Here is a 17,076-nt window from a genome sequence, read left to right as displayed (position 1 = left end):
AGGGGTCAAAGTTGCCAACGATGACTCGAAGAATTACTACAAATCATGAACCCACAGACAGAGGCTCAGACTGGAGGCAAGAAAACTTTTTGGATGCCCTTTATTTAAATGTGATTAGACCATCAAATAATAACTAAGTTAATGGATTTTCAGCAATCTTGCCTTTCTGTAGTCTATAGAAGTAGATTGGTCCCAAACAACTTATTGATGACTGATAATTTTTATAATGTATGTACTTCCCAAAATAAAACTATATTATAGGGCTGTGCTGGTTTTCTTCCTCAATTCAATATAGCTGTCTGTCTTGTAATAACCAAATATATAGGATAATTATACCTCAACATTTCCATTGGCTTTGCCAAGGTAGGCATAGGCAATAACATTAGGTAAGTGATAGGTTCCTCTACAACAATAATATGCACCTATATAAATTGTGTAGTCAAGTAAATCTTTCTTTCCCTAGAATGAGGGAAGGATCCATGTTTCAATCTATCTTCATCCAAACTAGCCGTGATTCAAGGTATACTACAAATAGAAGCTTTGGATGAGGCTTTTACTTCAGCATTCTGGCCAAGCTCCAGAAGATATTAAATACCACAGATATATAATTTTGTTTATATGCCAAATCTAAATAAATACACAAACAAAATGGAAACAAGCTTGTAGATACAGAGAACAAATTGATGGCTGTCACATGGAAGGGGGGGGGGGTAAAGAGACAAGTAAAAAAGTAAAATGGATTAAGAAATACAAATTGCCAGTAATAAAACTAGTCTCAGGGATGTAAAGTACAGCATAGGGAATATAATCAATAATATTGTAATAACTATGTTATGGTGTCAGATGGGTACTAAACTTATCAGGGTGATCACTTTGTAAGGTATAAAAATATCTAACCACTATCTTGTACATCTGAAACTAATACAATACTGTATGTCAACTCTAATTTTAAAGTAAATTTAAAAATAAATGAGTAAATAATCAACACTACAAAGACATTATGTTCTACTTTTAAAATCTTTAAGTATGATACTCCATGGAAGTGTCCGGTTGAGGCATAGAACCTATCTAGATATGATACATATCTAGACATTTCATCTTTTGGGTTACTGATCTATTAAATCAAAGTGGAAGGCTGGGCCGTCTGTGAGACATGTACAGGGTCCTTTCCTTCACTCTGTGGTCCTCACCCAACCTCACTGACTTCCCTTTTCAGGAAAGAAACACACACACACACACACACACACACAGAAATTAAAAAAAAAATAGTTTACCCTTCCTTTCACCACACACACACACATTTTGGTTTTCCCCTTTTGTTTTCCATGTTGATATTTTGCTGCCTGCAAGCATTTTTAAAAGTAGTGATTGAGTGGGGGTGGGGAGAATGGGTGAAGGGGGTCAAAGGTGCAAAATGTCTGGGAATGTAATGTATAGAATTATCACTACAGTTAACAATACTGTAGCATATATTTGAAGTTGCTAAGAGAGTAGATATTTACAGTTCTCATCACAAGGAAAAAATTTTAACTGAGATGAAGGATGTTAACTTACTGTGGTAATCATTTCACTATATATATAGCAACTCATTTGTTATCCATCTTAAACATATGCGTTATGTCAATTATATTTCAAAACTAGAAAAAAACAAAAAATGAAAGCGGTGGTCCATCAGGTCATTTGTTTTGTTTTAAAATCATGACCCCATTAGCTGTAGACTGACTGGCAGCCTTAATCAGATGCTCATGGCTGGTTCATGCCATCAAAATTTTGAGCCAAAATGAAAAATGACTCTTACTCTCCCTTGCCTCATCTACAGTGTCTCCTCAGCTCTCCCACCATGCTAACGCTTGTAAAAACACCCTTGTTACACATATATAGAATTTAATCAAACCGACCAGGATAAAGAGACACCTAAGAAAGTATCCCCCAGCCACTTCTCCCTCCCTCCCAGTTTTATGAGGCCAGCTGCAACTGGTGGCCAGCTGGAATACTGGGTAGAAGTAAATTAACTGGAAACCTCAAGTCACTGCTGCAGTCAACTGGAAAAAAGGAGCAAATGCCAGTGTAGCATGGTCCCAGAGCCCAATCCCGACAGTTAACCCACGACTCAGAGCACTTCAGTGCTCGGGCTGGCAACCACACACACCCTGTCTGCCCTCTGCATATGTGCCTGTAGGGTGGAGGCCGGGCCACCAGCTTTCATACTTCTCAGATACTTACCTAAACGTAAAGGTGGGCAGCTCAGAGAGAATGCTTCCTAAAGGAATCAGAAACAGCGTCTCAGCACATTTCTAACTTGGAATACATACACTAACCCTATGTACTTGAGAAAAAGCTCGACCTCAGAGTCCCAGTTTTCTATGACTGATACTGGTAGTAGTAATACTAATAATAATTCTTATTATTTCAGGGGTGGTATTTCTTTCTAATTACATTGTGTATTTTTGCTTTCTTTTTTTAGAAAGAAGAAATAAAAAGTTGTTTGGCTTTTCAAGGCATAAGAGAAGTGAGTAGAGATTAAAAAATGAAGCAGAAAAGAACATTTCACTTTTTGCTAATTAACTAAAAAATAAAGTGAAGTTTTAGGCTGATAAGCTTGCCATTTCTCAGCTTCTTTTATGGAGAGGAGGAGAGGGAGAGAGGGGAAGAAAGGAGAAAAGAAGGAAAGAAGTAAGGAAGAAAGGAAGTTAGTTGTTATTGTTTACAGCTAGGATTTAAATTACATCATCCCAGCACAGCAAAGGCTCTTTTGAAATAGCTGCCTCTCTATAGGACACAGACTTGAGTCTTGCTAAGAACGCAGAAATTCAGAAGTTTGACATTTATTGGGAACTTTATGGGTAAACTAGAGAAGAGTATTAGGGAAGATTTGCATCCTTTCTTTCCTCTAAACCATGCCATTAGGAAAACATTCTACAATAATTTGCTTCAGGCAATTTTATTCCCAGTTTTCACAGTGTGTTTTTTATTTTTCAGAAAACAAAACAGATCCACACTTCCTTTACCTAACACTAGCCTGAAGAATCTACTGAATTTCTATTGATTTTTCTGTCTTTGAACACAAGCTCATTAACCTGAAACACTAAGGAAATAACTATATTTCACTGAGCCCATAACTGAGGGTCTGAAAACAAATAGATCCTAATACAGTGATATGGCCCTCTCCTTGGGATTGTACCCCCTCTTATTTTTTCTTTGCAAATTCAGCTGCAGAAGCTATGACATTGCTTTCTTCATCTTACAGCTTTCACATCAGTTAGAAGAAACTTCCTTAAATTCATCTTTCTTTATTTGTAATGTTTAACAAAATCAGAGTTCCTGTCTTTCCACAAAGTTCTGCATTCTTACAAGTTATAGGGAAGAGGGAAATAGTAATATCAACAGCAGTCTGCTGGGCCATCGAGCTTCGCTGTCTCCTCTAAGCTAAGAGAGCTAACGCTTGACTGAGGAGCTAGCTTGGATATATGGAAATGAGGTCTTCCCAAAACTCCCTCGGGGACTTCCTTGCAAAAGAAAAAGCTATCAGGAAAAAATTAGACAACACAGACATCAGAAGCAGTCTGCTAGGCAAGTCTCTCCAAGAAGTCCTATGAGCGTGTCTTCATGCCTTACCTCTTCCCAGTCCAGGAGAATGAGACGGGACTCCACTCTTCCAAATAATAACAACAATAATAATAATGACATAGCAACTATTTTACCCAAGATACCAATATAAAATTTTTGTGGTCTTGAATATTGAGATTTCTGATGTGATCAGATTATCTGTACCCTTTCATTCAAGGCAACAGAAGTCTTCGAACTGTTTTTTAAATTTGATTTATCCTTTGAAACAAAAAGTGCATTACATTTAACTGGTCTTGCAAAGGAGGTGGTCTTTTCTCTTTACAAACCGAATTCCTTATATAAATTAATAAAGGTTAAAGATGCTAATATATCACCGTTATTAGCTTAAAGAAAACAATTTACATAGTCTGTAGTATTCTTATCATACAAAACACTTCAAATTCAATTACAGCAACTAAATGAATTTTTATGTTTCTGACCCAGAGCAGTTGTAACAATCCCCACCATCTACTTTAACACGCATTTTTATCAGAAAGGAGTTAAATTAAATACAAACTATGTGGCCCCCTCCTTCCCCAATACTTCTTTAAATCACTAATAAATAGCAACAAACGACTGTGCAATTTCAGAGAGGAACGGAGAGGCAGGTCTGGGGCCTTCTCTGGTTCCACGTCCTCTGCTTCAAGTCCTGGAGGCTGGGGGCAGGCGCGGAGCCGGGGTGGTGGCGGAAAAGCGAGGAGGGAAGAGGGGGAAATTGTGATCTTACAAACCCAAACCTGGCAGAGGAGCTTAGGAGAGTAAGTTCAAAATAAAAGAGGAACGTGTGATTTGAGTAACTCTTAAAAGAGGGAGGATAGAAGAAAGGAGGAGGTCCATATTTTTATACCAAATTCAGAAAACCATTTTACATTTTAAATATTCACAATAAAGTAACTTCTAGTCAGTGTGACTCACGATTTATTTACAAAGGGCCTTCAACAGGTTACTTTAGTCCGCACAGCAGTTTGTGGGGGGAGACACGTGCCTCTTCCCCTCCGCGGCGGCCGCCCGCCCGCTTAGCTCCGAGGCCCCCTGCGCACTGGGGCAGATTCCTCGAAAACTCTCCTCTGAGTGCCTGGTCTGCCCGGGCTGGGCCGGGCCTGGACGCGGGGACGGCGGGCCGAGGCTGCGGCCGGTGCGGGAGCGGCCCGGGCACAGCGCCAGGCGGGGCAGCGGCCCCGCTGCCAGTTTCAGCTGCGCGCTTTACGCAGAGCATGTGGTGGTCTTCTCTGCCTTATCGCCCCCGAGTCTCTCTCTCCCGTCCCCCTCAACTTCTAGGTTAGAAAAATAGATATGTACATCTCGGGAAATAGCAAAGCCCCGCAGGCAGGGCGGGGCGCCGGGCGCGCGCCCCGGGAGCGGAGCGCGGAGGCGGCGCGCGCTCAGGACGAGCCCTCGGCCTCGGACGCGTGCAGCAGGAGGCCGCCGCCGCCGGACTTGTGCTTTTTCAGCAGCTGCGTGATTTTCTCGTCGTCCGAGTTGGGGTCTAGGGGCTTGTTGTAGTCGTCGTCCTCCTCCTCGTTCTCTGAAGCCCCCTTGAGCCGCTCGGTCTCAGAGTCCTGCTTCTTCTTGGCCGTGGCCATCTCCGCCGCGTGCTTCTTCCTCCACTTGGTCCGGCGGTTCTGGAACCAGACCTGAGAGTCGATCGGGGGAGAAGAGGGGAAACAAAGGCGGCAGGGATTTAACTCGAGCAGATCGGGGCAGCACTGTTTCTCCCACACTCCGTGGTCGCTCCCGCGGCCCCCGACGGCTCGCCGCCCTCCCTCAGAGCCCGCCCCCGTCTGGGCCGTCTAAGTGCGTCTCCACCGCCTCAGGCTCCCCTGAGTAACTGGCCAACCAAGTGACTGCCGTTGCCATAGCGATAGTAACACAAGAGTATTGAGGTTGTCAGTGAGCGATTTCTCAGAAGAGAAAAAACTTGGAAACTTAAAATGAGTGTCCTAAAAATAAGTGCACTTTCCATACCTTCTAGTTTGAAGTGGAAAACTTCCCCCCTTTTAAAGCTGCCTTATAATGACTGTGATTTTATTCGTTAGTTACTTTCTTAGATTAAGGCATTCCAAACAACCTAAGTGTGCTTACTTCTTAGTGTGATTTGTGGGAGAAGGCACAGCATCTATCCCAGTCACCTCCGCTCTCCGTGTCACTGTTGGCTCTATGTCTGTTTCATTTCTCTCAGCTGAATATACAGCATCGTGGTAGTTGAAAACCCCTTCCCATTTACACTTGCAATCATGTAAAGTTTTTTTTTAATAGTCTAAAACAGAAGCCTCAAACCACTAATAATAACTAATATAAATTCATGAAAATATTTTTAGATTTTTAAAATTTTATTTATTTTACAGAGGAGAGAGAGAAGGAGAGAAGGAGAGGAGCAAGAAGCATCAATTCCCATATGTGCCGTGACTAAGCAAGCCCAGGGCTTCGAACCAGCAACCTCAGTGTTGCAGGTCGACGCCTTATCCACCGCACCACCACAGGTCAGGCTAATGCATGAAAATATTTAATAGCTCTGCCAAAATCATCACAGTGGGGTGTGTGTTTGCCTGCCTGTCTGTCTGGTTTATGTTTTTCATAAAACCAAAGCCAAGGCTACAGTTTTCATCAGTTATTTTTTAAAAGTGAAACTTTGCCAGTTACATTATTTCCCATTATTAGCATGCCTAGTCTTTTAAATATTATTTTAATGTTGTCCTTCCCCAATATACATTTTATATAAAACTATTTCAAGCCTATTCACCATGTTTGACACCTTGTTCGATACACATAATTTAACTTATAGCATCAGCAATATGCAACCAGTTTCCCAAACATATTGAATTATCCCCTTTATCCCCCTCAGCCATTTTTCCATTCGTGATGTATTTTATCCAGAGAATCAAAATTTTTATGAAAGTAATTTTGATTTTCTTTATACGGCTATAATAACTCACTTCTAGCCACGCAGACATATTTACAGTGACAAATGAAGACCTCCAGATTACTGTGGCAGGGTCTGTACCAACCACTGCAAAAATAGTTTAAACTGTGATGATACTCTAATGGTCACACACAAAATCACTCCTGAAATGCATTTTATGATGCTCATCCAAGGGGAAATACACTCTAACCAGCAGACATGGCTCACAGCTATACTTACTTAAAAAGCAACAATATGACTAATGAAAAGAGACTTATATACATACATGTACTCCAAAACCCAAATATAATAAAGAGGACCAAAAGAGAATATTGGAAATATAAGACACCACTAGATTTGATTTATCTAGCTAGCTTAATCCCTTTATTTTTCAAGAAAGGTTTCTAAAATTTGAATCCCTGGCAATATGCTGTACAACTCAATTATAAGCTAAGTGACATTTTAATTATAAGTTGTTGTCAAACTGTAAAATAGCTTACATTTGTTGATAAATTTATTTAAAACAATTCAATTTCATAATGAAGTAATAATCTTGTAAATTCATTTGGAAAATTACTATGCAAAAGTGATTACCTTCAGTAAACTAAAAGTAGATTCATCCAAGCTAAGTGATTAGATCCCGTGGATTTTTTTTTTAAACTGGCAAGTTAATATTACAGTAGCAGTATAACACTGATCTACATTAGGAACTTACATAACAAGTGGAACCTGAATTAACAAACAAAAGCTTGAATGTCTTTACGAAAAGAATAAATAGAAGCTATCTAACTGGCCTGATCTAGTCTCAGGGCTGATATTAAGGTAATGCTTTTATTCTCTAATAATGATAAGTTTTCCCAGCACGTGCTATCTAGATTAACCTAATTTCAAAGGCGGGGGGGGGGGGGGGGGGGGGCTTGATTCCTTTTGTTCATCAATAGTTTGCCCGCCCGGGAGATCTCAGAGCCTTTGAACCCCACCCTCACCTCCCTTTCCCTGACTCCTCAGACTCACAACCTAGGAGACTGTTAGATTGGGAGGTTGCGGGGGGGGGGGGGGGGGGGGGGGGGTGCGATGTGGGAGGGGAGCCCATCTCTCGAGTTGCAAAGTCCACTCACCTTGACTTGACTCTCCGTCATCCCCAAAGAATAGGCCAAGCGAGCCCTCTCGGGCCCCGCCAAGTATTTCGTTTGTTCGAAAGTCTTCTCCAGGGCGAAGATCTGCTGGCCGGAGAACGTAGGTCTCGTGTGTTTTCTCTTTCCGTCTTTGTCCAACAAAATGGATCCTTGATCTGCGAGAACAGATAAACAAGGGCAGGGGGGAAATAATCGGTTACAAGCGGCTCCCCGGAATAGAAACGAACTCACAAAACAATGATTTGGTGAGAAAGAAAAGCTTCTTCCGCAACGCGCTCCAGAAGTGCCGTGTCGCTTCCAGACCCACCGCGCCTCTCTACCTTTGAATCAAACCTATTCTTAAAAAACTGGGTGTGTTTGAAGCAGCAGTAAATAACCCTGTGCCCAACACTTGCATTAAACAGCCAGGTCTCATCGCTGAAGTTTGCTGAAGCCCGGGCGTCACGCCCCAGTGAGTCTGGAGCGCGGGGGGAAAGGCCGTTCTCGCCTCCTTCTCCTGCCGGTGCTCCGCTGGGCCTGGACCTTTAGCACGAAGATGACTAATTTTTTTCTCTTTGAACGCTTTCCTAACCTGTGTCCGCGCAACAAAGGGCGCCTTGTGCTTTGCACACAAGAGAGCGAAGTAGCCCCCGAGTCTAACGCCGCGGCGGTCGGTCGAGGGGGAGGAGGCGCCTTTGTCGGGATTCCCTGCGCGGCCGTCAGAGGGATACAATAGCGGCTCCCACACCCTCGCCCGCCCGCGCCTCCGGCCCCGGCTTCCCCAGGGAGCCGCAGCCGGCTCCCGAAACCTCCCCGGTCACTGCCGCTCAGCCACACGAAGGCCACGGAGACTTAGAGGAAACTTCGGGGACTCGGTCAAAAGCAAAAAAATAATAATAACAACAGCAAGAAAACAGGGGTCGGGGCTGGGCCCCAAAGGTCACCTGAGAGACTGGGAAACTGCAGGGCGCGCTCGCTAACTACCTAGAAAATCAGAGTGACCCCGGGGCAGCGCAGGAGGTTTCAAACAAGGTCCCTGCGAGACGTTGCATTTCCCTGTCCTTGTCCCGTCACCTCGTTCTCCCTCAGCTTCTTTCTCGTGTCAGGATGACGAGGGACACGGTGTTTCTCACTATGCCTAGTAGACCCCAGGCGTCCCGGACCCCCACGGCCAAGCCAGGGGAGAGGGACGAGCGGGGGAGAGCGACCCAAGGCCATCGGCGCCCGCCCTCGCTCGGCGGGCCACAGGGTCGTCCTCACGGTCCCACCGGCCGAGTGTCCCCGGGGGCGGGGTGGGTGGGGCGCGAAGAAATGAGGTGCGCACATCCTGGGCCGAGACGCACGTGCAAATAAATGCAGGCGCTCAGCGCAGGGTTGTGGGGGGCCCGCCGCTGCCGCCCCCGCGGTTCGCAGAGATTAGGCCAGTTAGACCGGCGACGGCGGAGCGGGGCCCCGGCCCGCAGGCAGGAGCCGGGAAAGTGGGGACGCGGGCGGGCCCCGCAGCGGCCTCTCCTGCCCTGCCCACCTCTTCAACTCAGGCCCGGCCTGCAGTCCGGCCGGGCAGCGTCCACAGCCGCCGGGGCCTCGGCGGATACACCCGCCCCGCACCGCGCTGTCCCGCACGGACGCGCGCACACCCTCTCCGTGAGGTGCGCCCGAGGCCGCCGGAGAGGCGGGCGCTGGAACGCAAAGACGGAACTCAGGGGAGTGGGAGTCCCTCGCTGAGTGCCTCGGCTCAGCCCACACCGCGCAATCCGGTGCGGCCAGACCACTGGGGAGGCGGGAGTGCGGGCCAACCCCGCACACAGGGGCCCCAACCCGGGAGCCGGCGCAGCGCACACAGCGGGGCGCGGCGACCGTACTCACGAGGGGTGCAGGCCAGGCGCGCGTCCCTCCAGGGCGGGCTCTGCATCACTCCCGGCCAGAAGATGGGCGTCCGGCCGGGCAGCTCGGCCAGCGGCTTGGGGTAGCGGCCCACGGCGGCCACGGCGGCGGCGCTGGGGCTGAAGTAGAGCCCGGGCGGCGGCGGCGGCGGGCTCAGGCTGCTGAAGCGGGGCAGGCCGGCCAGCAGCCCCGCGGAGGACGAGGCGGCGGCGGCGGCGGCCGCGGCGGCGGCGGCGGCGGCCGAGGCGGAAGAAGCAGAGGTGGACGAGGAAGAGGAGGAGGAGGAACCCGAGGGCGAGGCGGAGGGCAGGGCGGCCCCCGAGGCCACGGGCATGGAGGGCCGGCTCAGGATGTCGTTGATGCCGTGCGGGGTGGCGGCCGAGAGCTGCTGCGGGGGGCTGCCCAGCGAGGAGAGCCCCCCCGCGGCCGGGGGCTTCAGGCCGCCCGGGTTGTGGGCGCCCAGGGGCGGGGAGGGCGACGAGGAGGAGGACGAGGAGGACGAGGAGGAGGGCGGCCCGGCGGGCAGCGGGGGGTACGCCGCCGGGTAGAGCGGGGTCTTCATCTCGGCCATGCTGTGGAGGGCGGCCAGGGGCGGGCTGCTGAGCAGGAACGCGCTCTGCCGGGTGCCCTCCATCGCCCCCACCGCTAACATCCCACGGCCAGGCCGGAGCCCGCGGCCACGCAGCGAGGGCGCGGGTCGGTGCCCCCCGCGGGGCCGAGGGAGCGCGAGCGAGGAGTTGCTCCGCGCACCCGGAGGCGACCCGCCAACTGGGCAGCGAGCGCCGCGCCGGGGAGTTGCCCTCGGAGCTGCGCCGCAGAAACGCACAAACAGGCCCCCGGCGAGGCGGCGGCTGCCGAGACCAGCGGGCGTCCGCGGGGGCTTGGCTGTCCTTTCGCTCCTACAACTCCTGGACTCGATCTCGGTCTCTTCTCTTCTCTTCACTTTTCCTCGCCGCTCAGAGCGCGCTACTTCTCATCTTCGCCCCCCGGGGAATAAGCAAAACAAACCCCAGGCCGGCCCGGGAGAGTTTGTAACAAAGTTAAGCGTCACCAAATCTCTACTTTGATGTTGGAGGAGGGGGCAGGCGGCTTTCCTTAGAGGCGTTCAAAGGACGCCGGGCTCCGCCCGAGGAGCTCCTCTGACCGGACTCGGGAAGCCTGCTCTCTCGGCCGAGAGGCGGATTCGCACTCGGCGCTGGCAACGCGCGCGGAGGGAGCGCATCCAGCCCGCGGGAGGATCTCGCCTCCGGGCGGACTTCCACCAATCCCCGCGGCTCCCGGACGCGGCGCGCCGACCCGCCTTTACCTCTGGGCCACGGGGCACTAGAGTTGCAACATTAAAAAGAAAAAGGGCGAGGAAAGAGAAAAACAAAGCCTAAGTGTGAAAAGTCTGACGGCTTCTGCTACGGCTCGGCTCGTCCGTCCACTTCTGCAAGCGGACCCGGCGCCCCCGCCCCACCCCCCGCGTCCTCTCTGCCTCTCACTCGCCGCCTTTGCCTCTCTCCTCTCGCATTTTCTTCGCGGCTTTACAGGCTTCGCTCTTCCCAGTCCTGTCCTCGGCCAAGCCACCTCCACTCCCTCTCTCCTCTCCTCTCTCCCTCCGGACCTGACAGTTCAGATGAAGCTCTCAAAGGTAATAAAACATTTGCATCATTCCCTACCCCTCTTTAGAGGGGGGACCAAAGGGCGGGGGGACCGGGGGCCCAAAATAAGAACTTTGGGGGACGTCACTCCGAGGCACCAGGGAGGGGCGGAGCTGAGAGGCGGGGTGCGGGGCGGGGGCGTAACCACCGTCTCCAATAGTGCTCAGTCTCGGACCTGACGTCACCTCTGGGGCGCGGCCACTAGGGAGCGCCGCGCTTTTTGATTGGCTGAAGAAAGCGAGCCGTTAGGCCGCGCCCGCCTGGTCCCCGCCCCCTCCTTCTTCCATCCCTCCTGTGGGTGGGGCGAGGGGCGGGGCCTGGCGAGTAGTGCGGTTCCGCGGGGGCGCCTCAGTTAATCGTGTTAAATAAAAGGGGAAAGGGGAGGAGGGAGCAGAGACGAAGAGGGTATTACTTTTTAAAGATAATAATAATAATGAAAACCCAGCCCTTTTATGGAAAAACAGTTCATATTCTTCCCGCGCCTCCCGCCCTTCTCCTGCTCGCGTCACCCTACCCCCTTCCCCCACGAGCTCGCCTCGCCTCGCCTCACCTCGAGCAGAGTCTGGTCCCTTGTAAAATGAAGCTAATGGAGCAGGCAGCCGGAGCAGCCCTGGCCTAGCTTCTTCTTTTGAAGGGATTAATTAAAGGCCATCTGGGCTCTCCCAGAATTTGCAAATTAATTTGTTGCTCCTTAAACCTATAGATGTCCTTAATCTCCTTGTAGGCCGAGGGAACGTCCTCTTCCATTTTTACCACCTCCTGCTTTCTCTTTTACTTTTCTTTTTATTCCTGAGTACCCCCTCTATCGTTATCATATATAGTTTTATTAAGTCTCTGGGAACAGAATCAGCTTAATGAAAATATTTCTTTCATGTGATGTTTAGAGATGAGAGCAATGAGCTTTAAAAAAAAACTTTTCTCCTTTTTTATTATTGTTATTTGTTTTGAGTTTACACGGGGGCATAATTACCAAAATAGAGTTGGAGTCTTTAGATACTGAAGTATTTGGGTACCGGGCTCCGAAACTCGAGCCCATGCCCTCAGCTGCAGCGTTGTTTTGGAAGATGAAGATGTCCTGGCTTCTGGGCTGTAGTGATGGAATTCCTAGGATTAGGAATTGGAGGGGGATTTCCTTATTACCTCCCAATCTCTTCCATCTCTGGCTGATCTTTACATCTCCACAGGGTTGAGCTGTGTGTGTGAGCCGTGTGTTAGAAAGCAAGATCCTTGCACAATTTTGGAATTTCAGGATGTTAAAGTAACACACCATTGAGGGGTAGTCATTACAGCAGTTTGGATGAGATCGTTAAGTCCAAACTTAATTCGCGAAACAGAACAAATAGCTCAAGAATAGAACTTGAGCGGCACCACACGAAGATGGTGCTTGGCTCTAAGTGCGAAAAACTTACAAGAATCCAAGCAGGAAAAGCTGGGGTGGGGGGGGCAGCTTCAGCCGCTTTGATAACCTACATTTCCAAAGCACAGCCCTTTTAAGGATGGCAGCTGAAGCTGGAGTTTGTTCGCTTTTTTTTTTAGCTTTTGCCACTTTTATTATTCACTCCTGAGATGAAAGAAATGTTACTCTTATTTGGTCCCCCTCTTCCCTCCCCACCCTTCTTTATTAACTTCCAGACTGGGCTGAATCCATCACTTCGATAATCTGACCTGGGAGAGGGTGAAATCCTTCGCCTGCAGGAATTATGCTGAGTTGAGCAGGAAGAGAGTTGATGTAGGGACTGTCTGCATTTCGCCGCAAGAACACTTTACTGGGCTGGGGATCAAAACCCAGCCCCCTGCCGCTGTGGCCGGGAGGCTCTGCTGGAGAGCGGTGCGTGGTGGTCTGGGCCTGGCCCTGGTGCCGGGGCCCCTTTGCCTCTGACTTCGTTACAAACGAAACTGTTTCTCCTCCCGGGAGACTCCAACACGGCGGTGGCACACCCTCTCCCGCCTGGAGCCCGCGCCTGGGCTGGCGGCGACTTCCTCACACTCCCCAGGCACCGCACTCCCAAGTTCTCCGTAGCAATGAAAAATAAAGGAGGCTAACAGTGATCCCCAAAGATTCCAGTCTCAAAAAGCAACCCACCTTTTAGTTCGTGTAAGTATTCTGACCCAGGAAAGAATTGAACATTTTCTTTTTGTAAATTTATTATCTGTTACCAGGTGGGGGTCAAGAGACAGAGAAAAATCAGAAAGATAGAGAGAAAGAGGGAGAGGGAAATAGAGAAAGAGACATTAAACTTAACCCAATCCCTGGTTAGCTGCCCCTTTGAGAAATGCTTGCAAAACTGAGAGAGTAAGAAGTCTCCGTCGTTTGCTTTTATTCACATTGCGAAATTAAAATAGCAGCATTGTACTCACTTGTGACAATAAAAAATGCTGGGGTCTATGCACCTTAATCCCAGGGAGTAAAGCCCAGGTGCCCGGGTCCCACGTGGGTCAACGTGTATCCCTGACGCGCACGGCCCGGCGCTGAGGGAAGGCCAGTGCCTCCTGCCTGGAGCTGCAGGTCAGCGATCCGCTCCGTCTGTCTCCAGCTGGGAGCTGGGCGAGAGAGAGGCATCCTCGGAGGGCTGGGCTGCCCCTGTCGCTCTCTCCGGCTGAGATGGTTCTCCTGTCCCCCGAGAGGCTAGAACCCCTTCGGGCCGAGTCCTGGACGAGCAGGTCCCTGTGCCAAAGCAGGAGGCCGGTTTCTGGTCGCGGGCTTCCACGCGGCTCACAAACACTCTAGAGTCAGGGTTTACTCTCCCTTCAGGAACCCTTAGCCCTCAAGCTTTTCTGTCCACGACCTGGTGAGGTTGGACATTTCCAAGCCACCCCAGGAGTGGAACGTGGAACGACACGTGGTCACGACGCCCCTGGCCCATCTCTGCACAGTACTGGGGGGGGGGGGGGCTGTGTTTGAAAGCAAATGATTTGCATTTTAATTGAAAAATAAACGAAAGCGATTTGGCAAAGTTTGAGGCTGCAAAAAAAAAAGGCTAAAATTGTAGGGGTCGGGGAGGCAACGCGCCTCTCAACTTGGAGCTTGCAAACAACCACACCTGTTTACAAGTTACTGTTTAGCCTGCGCCATCCACATGACCACCGTGCCGTCGGTCTCACCCTTGACTCAGAACTGCCTAGCGCGTTTGAGACTTATTTGAAGTTGAATGGACGGCCACTAAATTTGGGGTGACTCATGGAAGGAGTACAAATGAAATCTCAGCTAAAAGTACTTAAATTCAGCGGTTTGGGATGAATGATAACTATTCTTCCTCAAATGTATTCATGTCAAATGTCGAGATACCAAAGTGTAGCCACAGAAAAGACACTTCCACGCTCGCAAAAGGGAGATATGGGTAAAGAGAATTATGTGTTTTTCAGGCCAAAAACCTCTCTAAAATATGTCCGCTTGGATTGTCTAGATGACTTCTTTAATAATTCAGCCTGTTTGGGCAAAGCCAGAGGCCCGCTAGGTTTATGTTAATGTTGTAAGAGTGGCCGAGCAGGCGGCTAAGTAGAAACTCAAGGAAGAAAAGGGAATGTCTAGAAGCTTGGAATAGCCCAGTGTCTAGGAGAGCAGGGGAGAGAGAGAGCGTGTCTACCTCTTTGCCCCCTGTAAACGCTGGAATGTGGGAATTAGACCCTTGACTGCTGTTCCTGCTGCCCAGGAATTAAAAACAAAGAAACAAAAAAAAAAACCCACAAAAAAAAACCACCCCCTCCCCCCAAAAAAACAACAACAAAAAACGATTTGGGAAAGGTTGGGGTAGAGAGAGGCCAACAGCTGCCTCCTGGCGAAGAGGGCTGCAGGGTCCTGTAAGTCGGGCAATATAAACTAGGTGAGGGAAGCCAGTCTCTGCGGTTCTTTTACAAAAAGGTCTCCAACCTCAAGTAGGGACACCCTCCAGTGGTCTTCAGAGAGGCCACGTGGCATCCTGCCGCACCATCGCAGAACTCGTATTGAGTTTCTCTTGGGGACTGCGTGCCCACGGAAGGAAGGAGTCTGAAAGATCCAAGAAGATTAAAAATACTAGTGTTCAGAATTGTCTGCAATATCAATCAGGAATGAGAGTAAATACGGAAAAAACGCCGATGACACGCTAGAGAGAAAACTGGCCTTGGATACATATAACTTCAGCAAAGCATGTATGTTTAAGCCCCCTCCTCCCAAGCGTTTTCTGCAGAGACCCATTCGCTTCCAGGGAACCCACTTGCTGTAAAGTATATTCTGGAAAATAGGATCTGGGGTCGAATCCTGTGTTTGAAGGAACATTACAATTTCCTTACAGGATAAAATGCCAACCCAGTTTGATCCTTCAGAATAAACAGTATCTGATGTGAATGGTCATGAAAAAACTTATCTTATACCGCAGTGTATAAATAAGGTTCATTGAACATAATTTAGGTAACTTTTTGTTTGTTTTCTCGTTGATTTGAGAGAGACAGAGACAGAGAAGCATCAACTAATTGTTTCACTTAGTAAGTGCACTTGTTTCTCCTGTCTGGGAGCAAGGAGGTCAAACCCACAACGTCTGTGTGTGGAATAACAGTTTATCCACTGAGACACCTGACTAAGCAATTTTTAAGGAATCTGTAAACTAGATTCCTCTTTATGTCCTGCTAAAACTTGTCGCTTTTCACTTGAGTGGGCGCGAGTGTGTCACTGTTGGTTGTTTTGGCCTCCACGCGTGTGTGGCCCTTACTCTGCGGTGAGAAAAGTTATTTTATTTGCTTCGCGTACAGTGCCTGGTTCTTTCAAGCTCCATTTTAAAGAAAGACTGGGCAGTTACCGCCCTCTTGTGGAAAAAACTTCTGAGTGGTTACTTAGGGAAGACAAGACAGCTGCTCTGTTGTGTTACAAGTACATGCTGTGTTTATTTTCTTAATGAGCTGATCGGCCTTGCTCTTTGATTAACATTTCTTTCATTTTAATCTGAAATACAAGGTTCGTAAAGTAAACTATGGGTCTGACAGTTGTTGCTTTAATTCAGATAACAAAAGCCCTCTAAAATGAACACTTACATAGATTTTATTTTCAGGTGTACAACATAATGATTTCAGGTGTACCATATAATGATTTGATATGTGTATATATTGCAAAGTGATTGCCACAGGAAGTCAAGTTAACATCCATCAGTATACATAGTTACAGATTTTGTTGTGTGATGAAAATATTTAAAATCTACTTTCCTGGCAACTTTAAAATATGCAACATAGTAGTATTCGCTATAGTCACCATGCTGTACATATGTTACTACTTATTTTTTACTTTTCATTGAATTTATTGGGGTGACACTGGTTAACAAAATTATACAGGTTTTCAGGTGCACAATTCTACAACACATCATCTGTACACTGTATTGTGTTCAGCACCCCAAGTCAAATCTCTATCCATCACCATTTATCCCCCGATACCCTCCTCCACCTCTGCTCCCCACCATCCCCCCAATCACTACACTATTGTCCTGTCCATGAATTTTTCTTTTTTCTTTTTATTATTTTATTTTTTTTTTTTTGCTCAATCCCTCCACCCCCTTCACCCAACCTTTACCGCCAAAAGCTGTCAACTTGGTCTCTATGAGTCTGTCCCTATTTTGCTTGTCAGTTCACTTTGTTCATTAGATTCCACATGATTGAAGTCATGTGGTAGTTGTCTCTCTCTGACTGACTTGTTTTACTTAGCACAATGTTCTCCAAGTCCAACTATGTTGTTGCAAAGGATAAGATTTGCTTCTCTTTTTATGGCTGAGTAAAAATAGGGTTAGGGTTAGGGTTAGGGTTAGGGTTACACAAGGGTATTCCATTGTGTAAAGGTACTACTGTACTTCTTTCCTGATGGTCATTTGGGCTGCTCTCAAATCTTGGCTATTACAAATAACATTGCAGTGAGCATATGGGTGCATATATTCTTTTGAATCAGTGTTTCAGGTTCTTTGGATAACTTTCC

The 17,076-nt window shown here is 48.1% G+C and overlaps 1 protein-coding gene across 1 annotated transcript; it reads right to left on the bottom strand.

The window, feature by feature from the left end:
- Positions 1-3,435: 3,435 nt before the first annotated feature.
- Positions 3,436-10,299, bottom strand: NKX6-1 (NK6 homeobox 1). Its single transcript, XM_066232877.1, has 3 exons — positions 9,487-10,299; positions 7,624-7,796; positions 3,436-5,240 (listed from the first exon to the last, which is right to left on the bottom strand). Exons 1-3 carry the CDS (start codon positions 10,154-10,156, stop codon positions 4,989-4,991), a joined length of 1,095 nt encoding a protein of 364 aa, XP_066088974.1. The 5' UTR covers positions 10,157-10,299; the 3' UTR covers positions 3,436-4,988.
- Positions 10,300-17,076: the final 6,777 nt, after the last annotated feature.

Source organism: Saccopteryx bilineata, chromosome 5, assembly GCF_036850765.1.
Source record: "Saccopteryx bilineata isolate mSacBil1 chromosome 5, mSacBil1_pri_phased_curated, whole genome shotgun sequence".
Taxonomy (NCBI): Eukaryota; Metazoa; Chordata; class Mammalia; order Chiroptera; family Emballonuridae; genus Saccopteryx; species Saccopteryx bilineata.
Note: the sequence above shows the minus strand (reverse complement) of the source record. Positions and strands in the feature narration are given on the sequence as shown.

Excerpts from the sequence above, each read along its gene's own strand:
- NKX6-1 (XM_066232877.1), bottom strand. The coding sequence starts at position 10,156 with ATGTTAGCGGTGGGGGCGATGGAGGGCACCCGGCAGAGCGCGTTCCTG. Across the intron at positions 7,797-9,486 it reads GCGCCTGGCCTGCACCCCTC|ATCAAGGATCCATTTTGTTG; the intron begins GTGAGTACGGTC and ends CTGTTCTCGCAG. Across the intron at positions 5,241-7,623 it reads TGACGGAGAGTCAAGTCAAG|GTCTGGTTCCAGAACCGCCG; the intron begins GTGAGTGGACTT and ends ATCGACTCTCAG.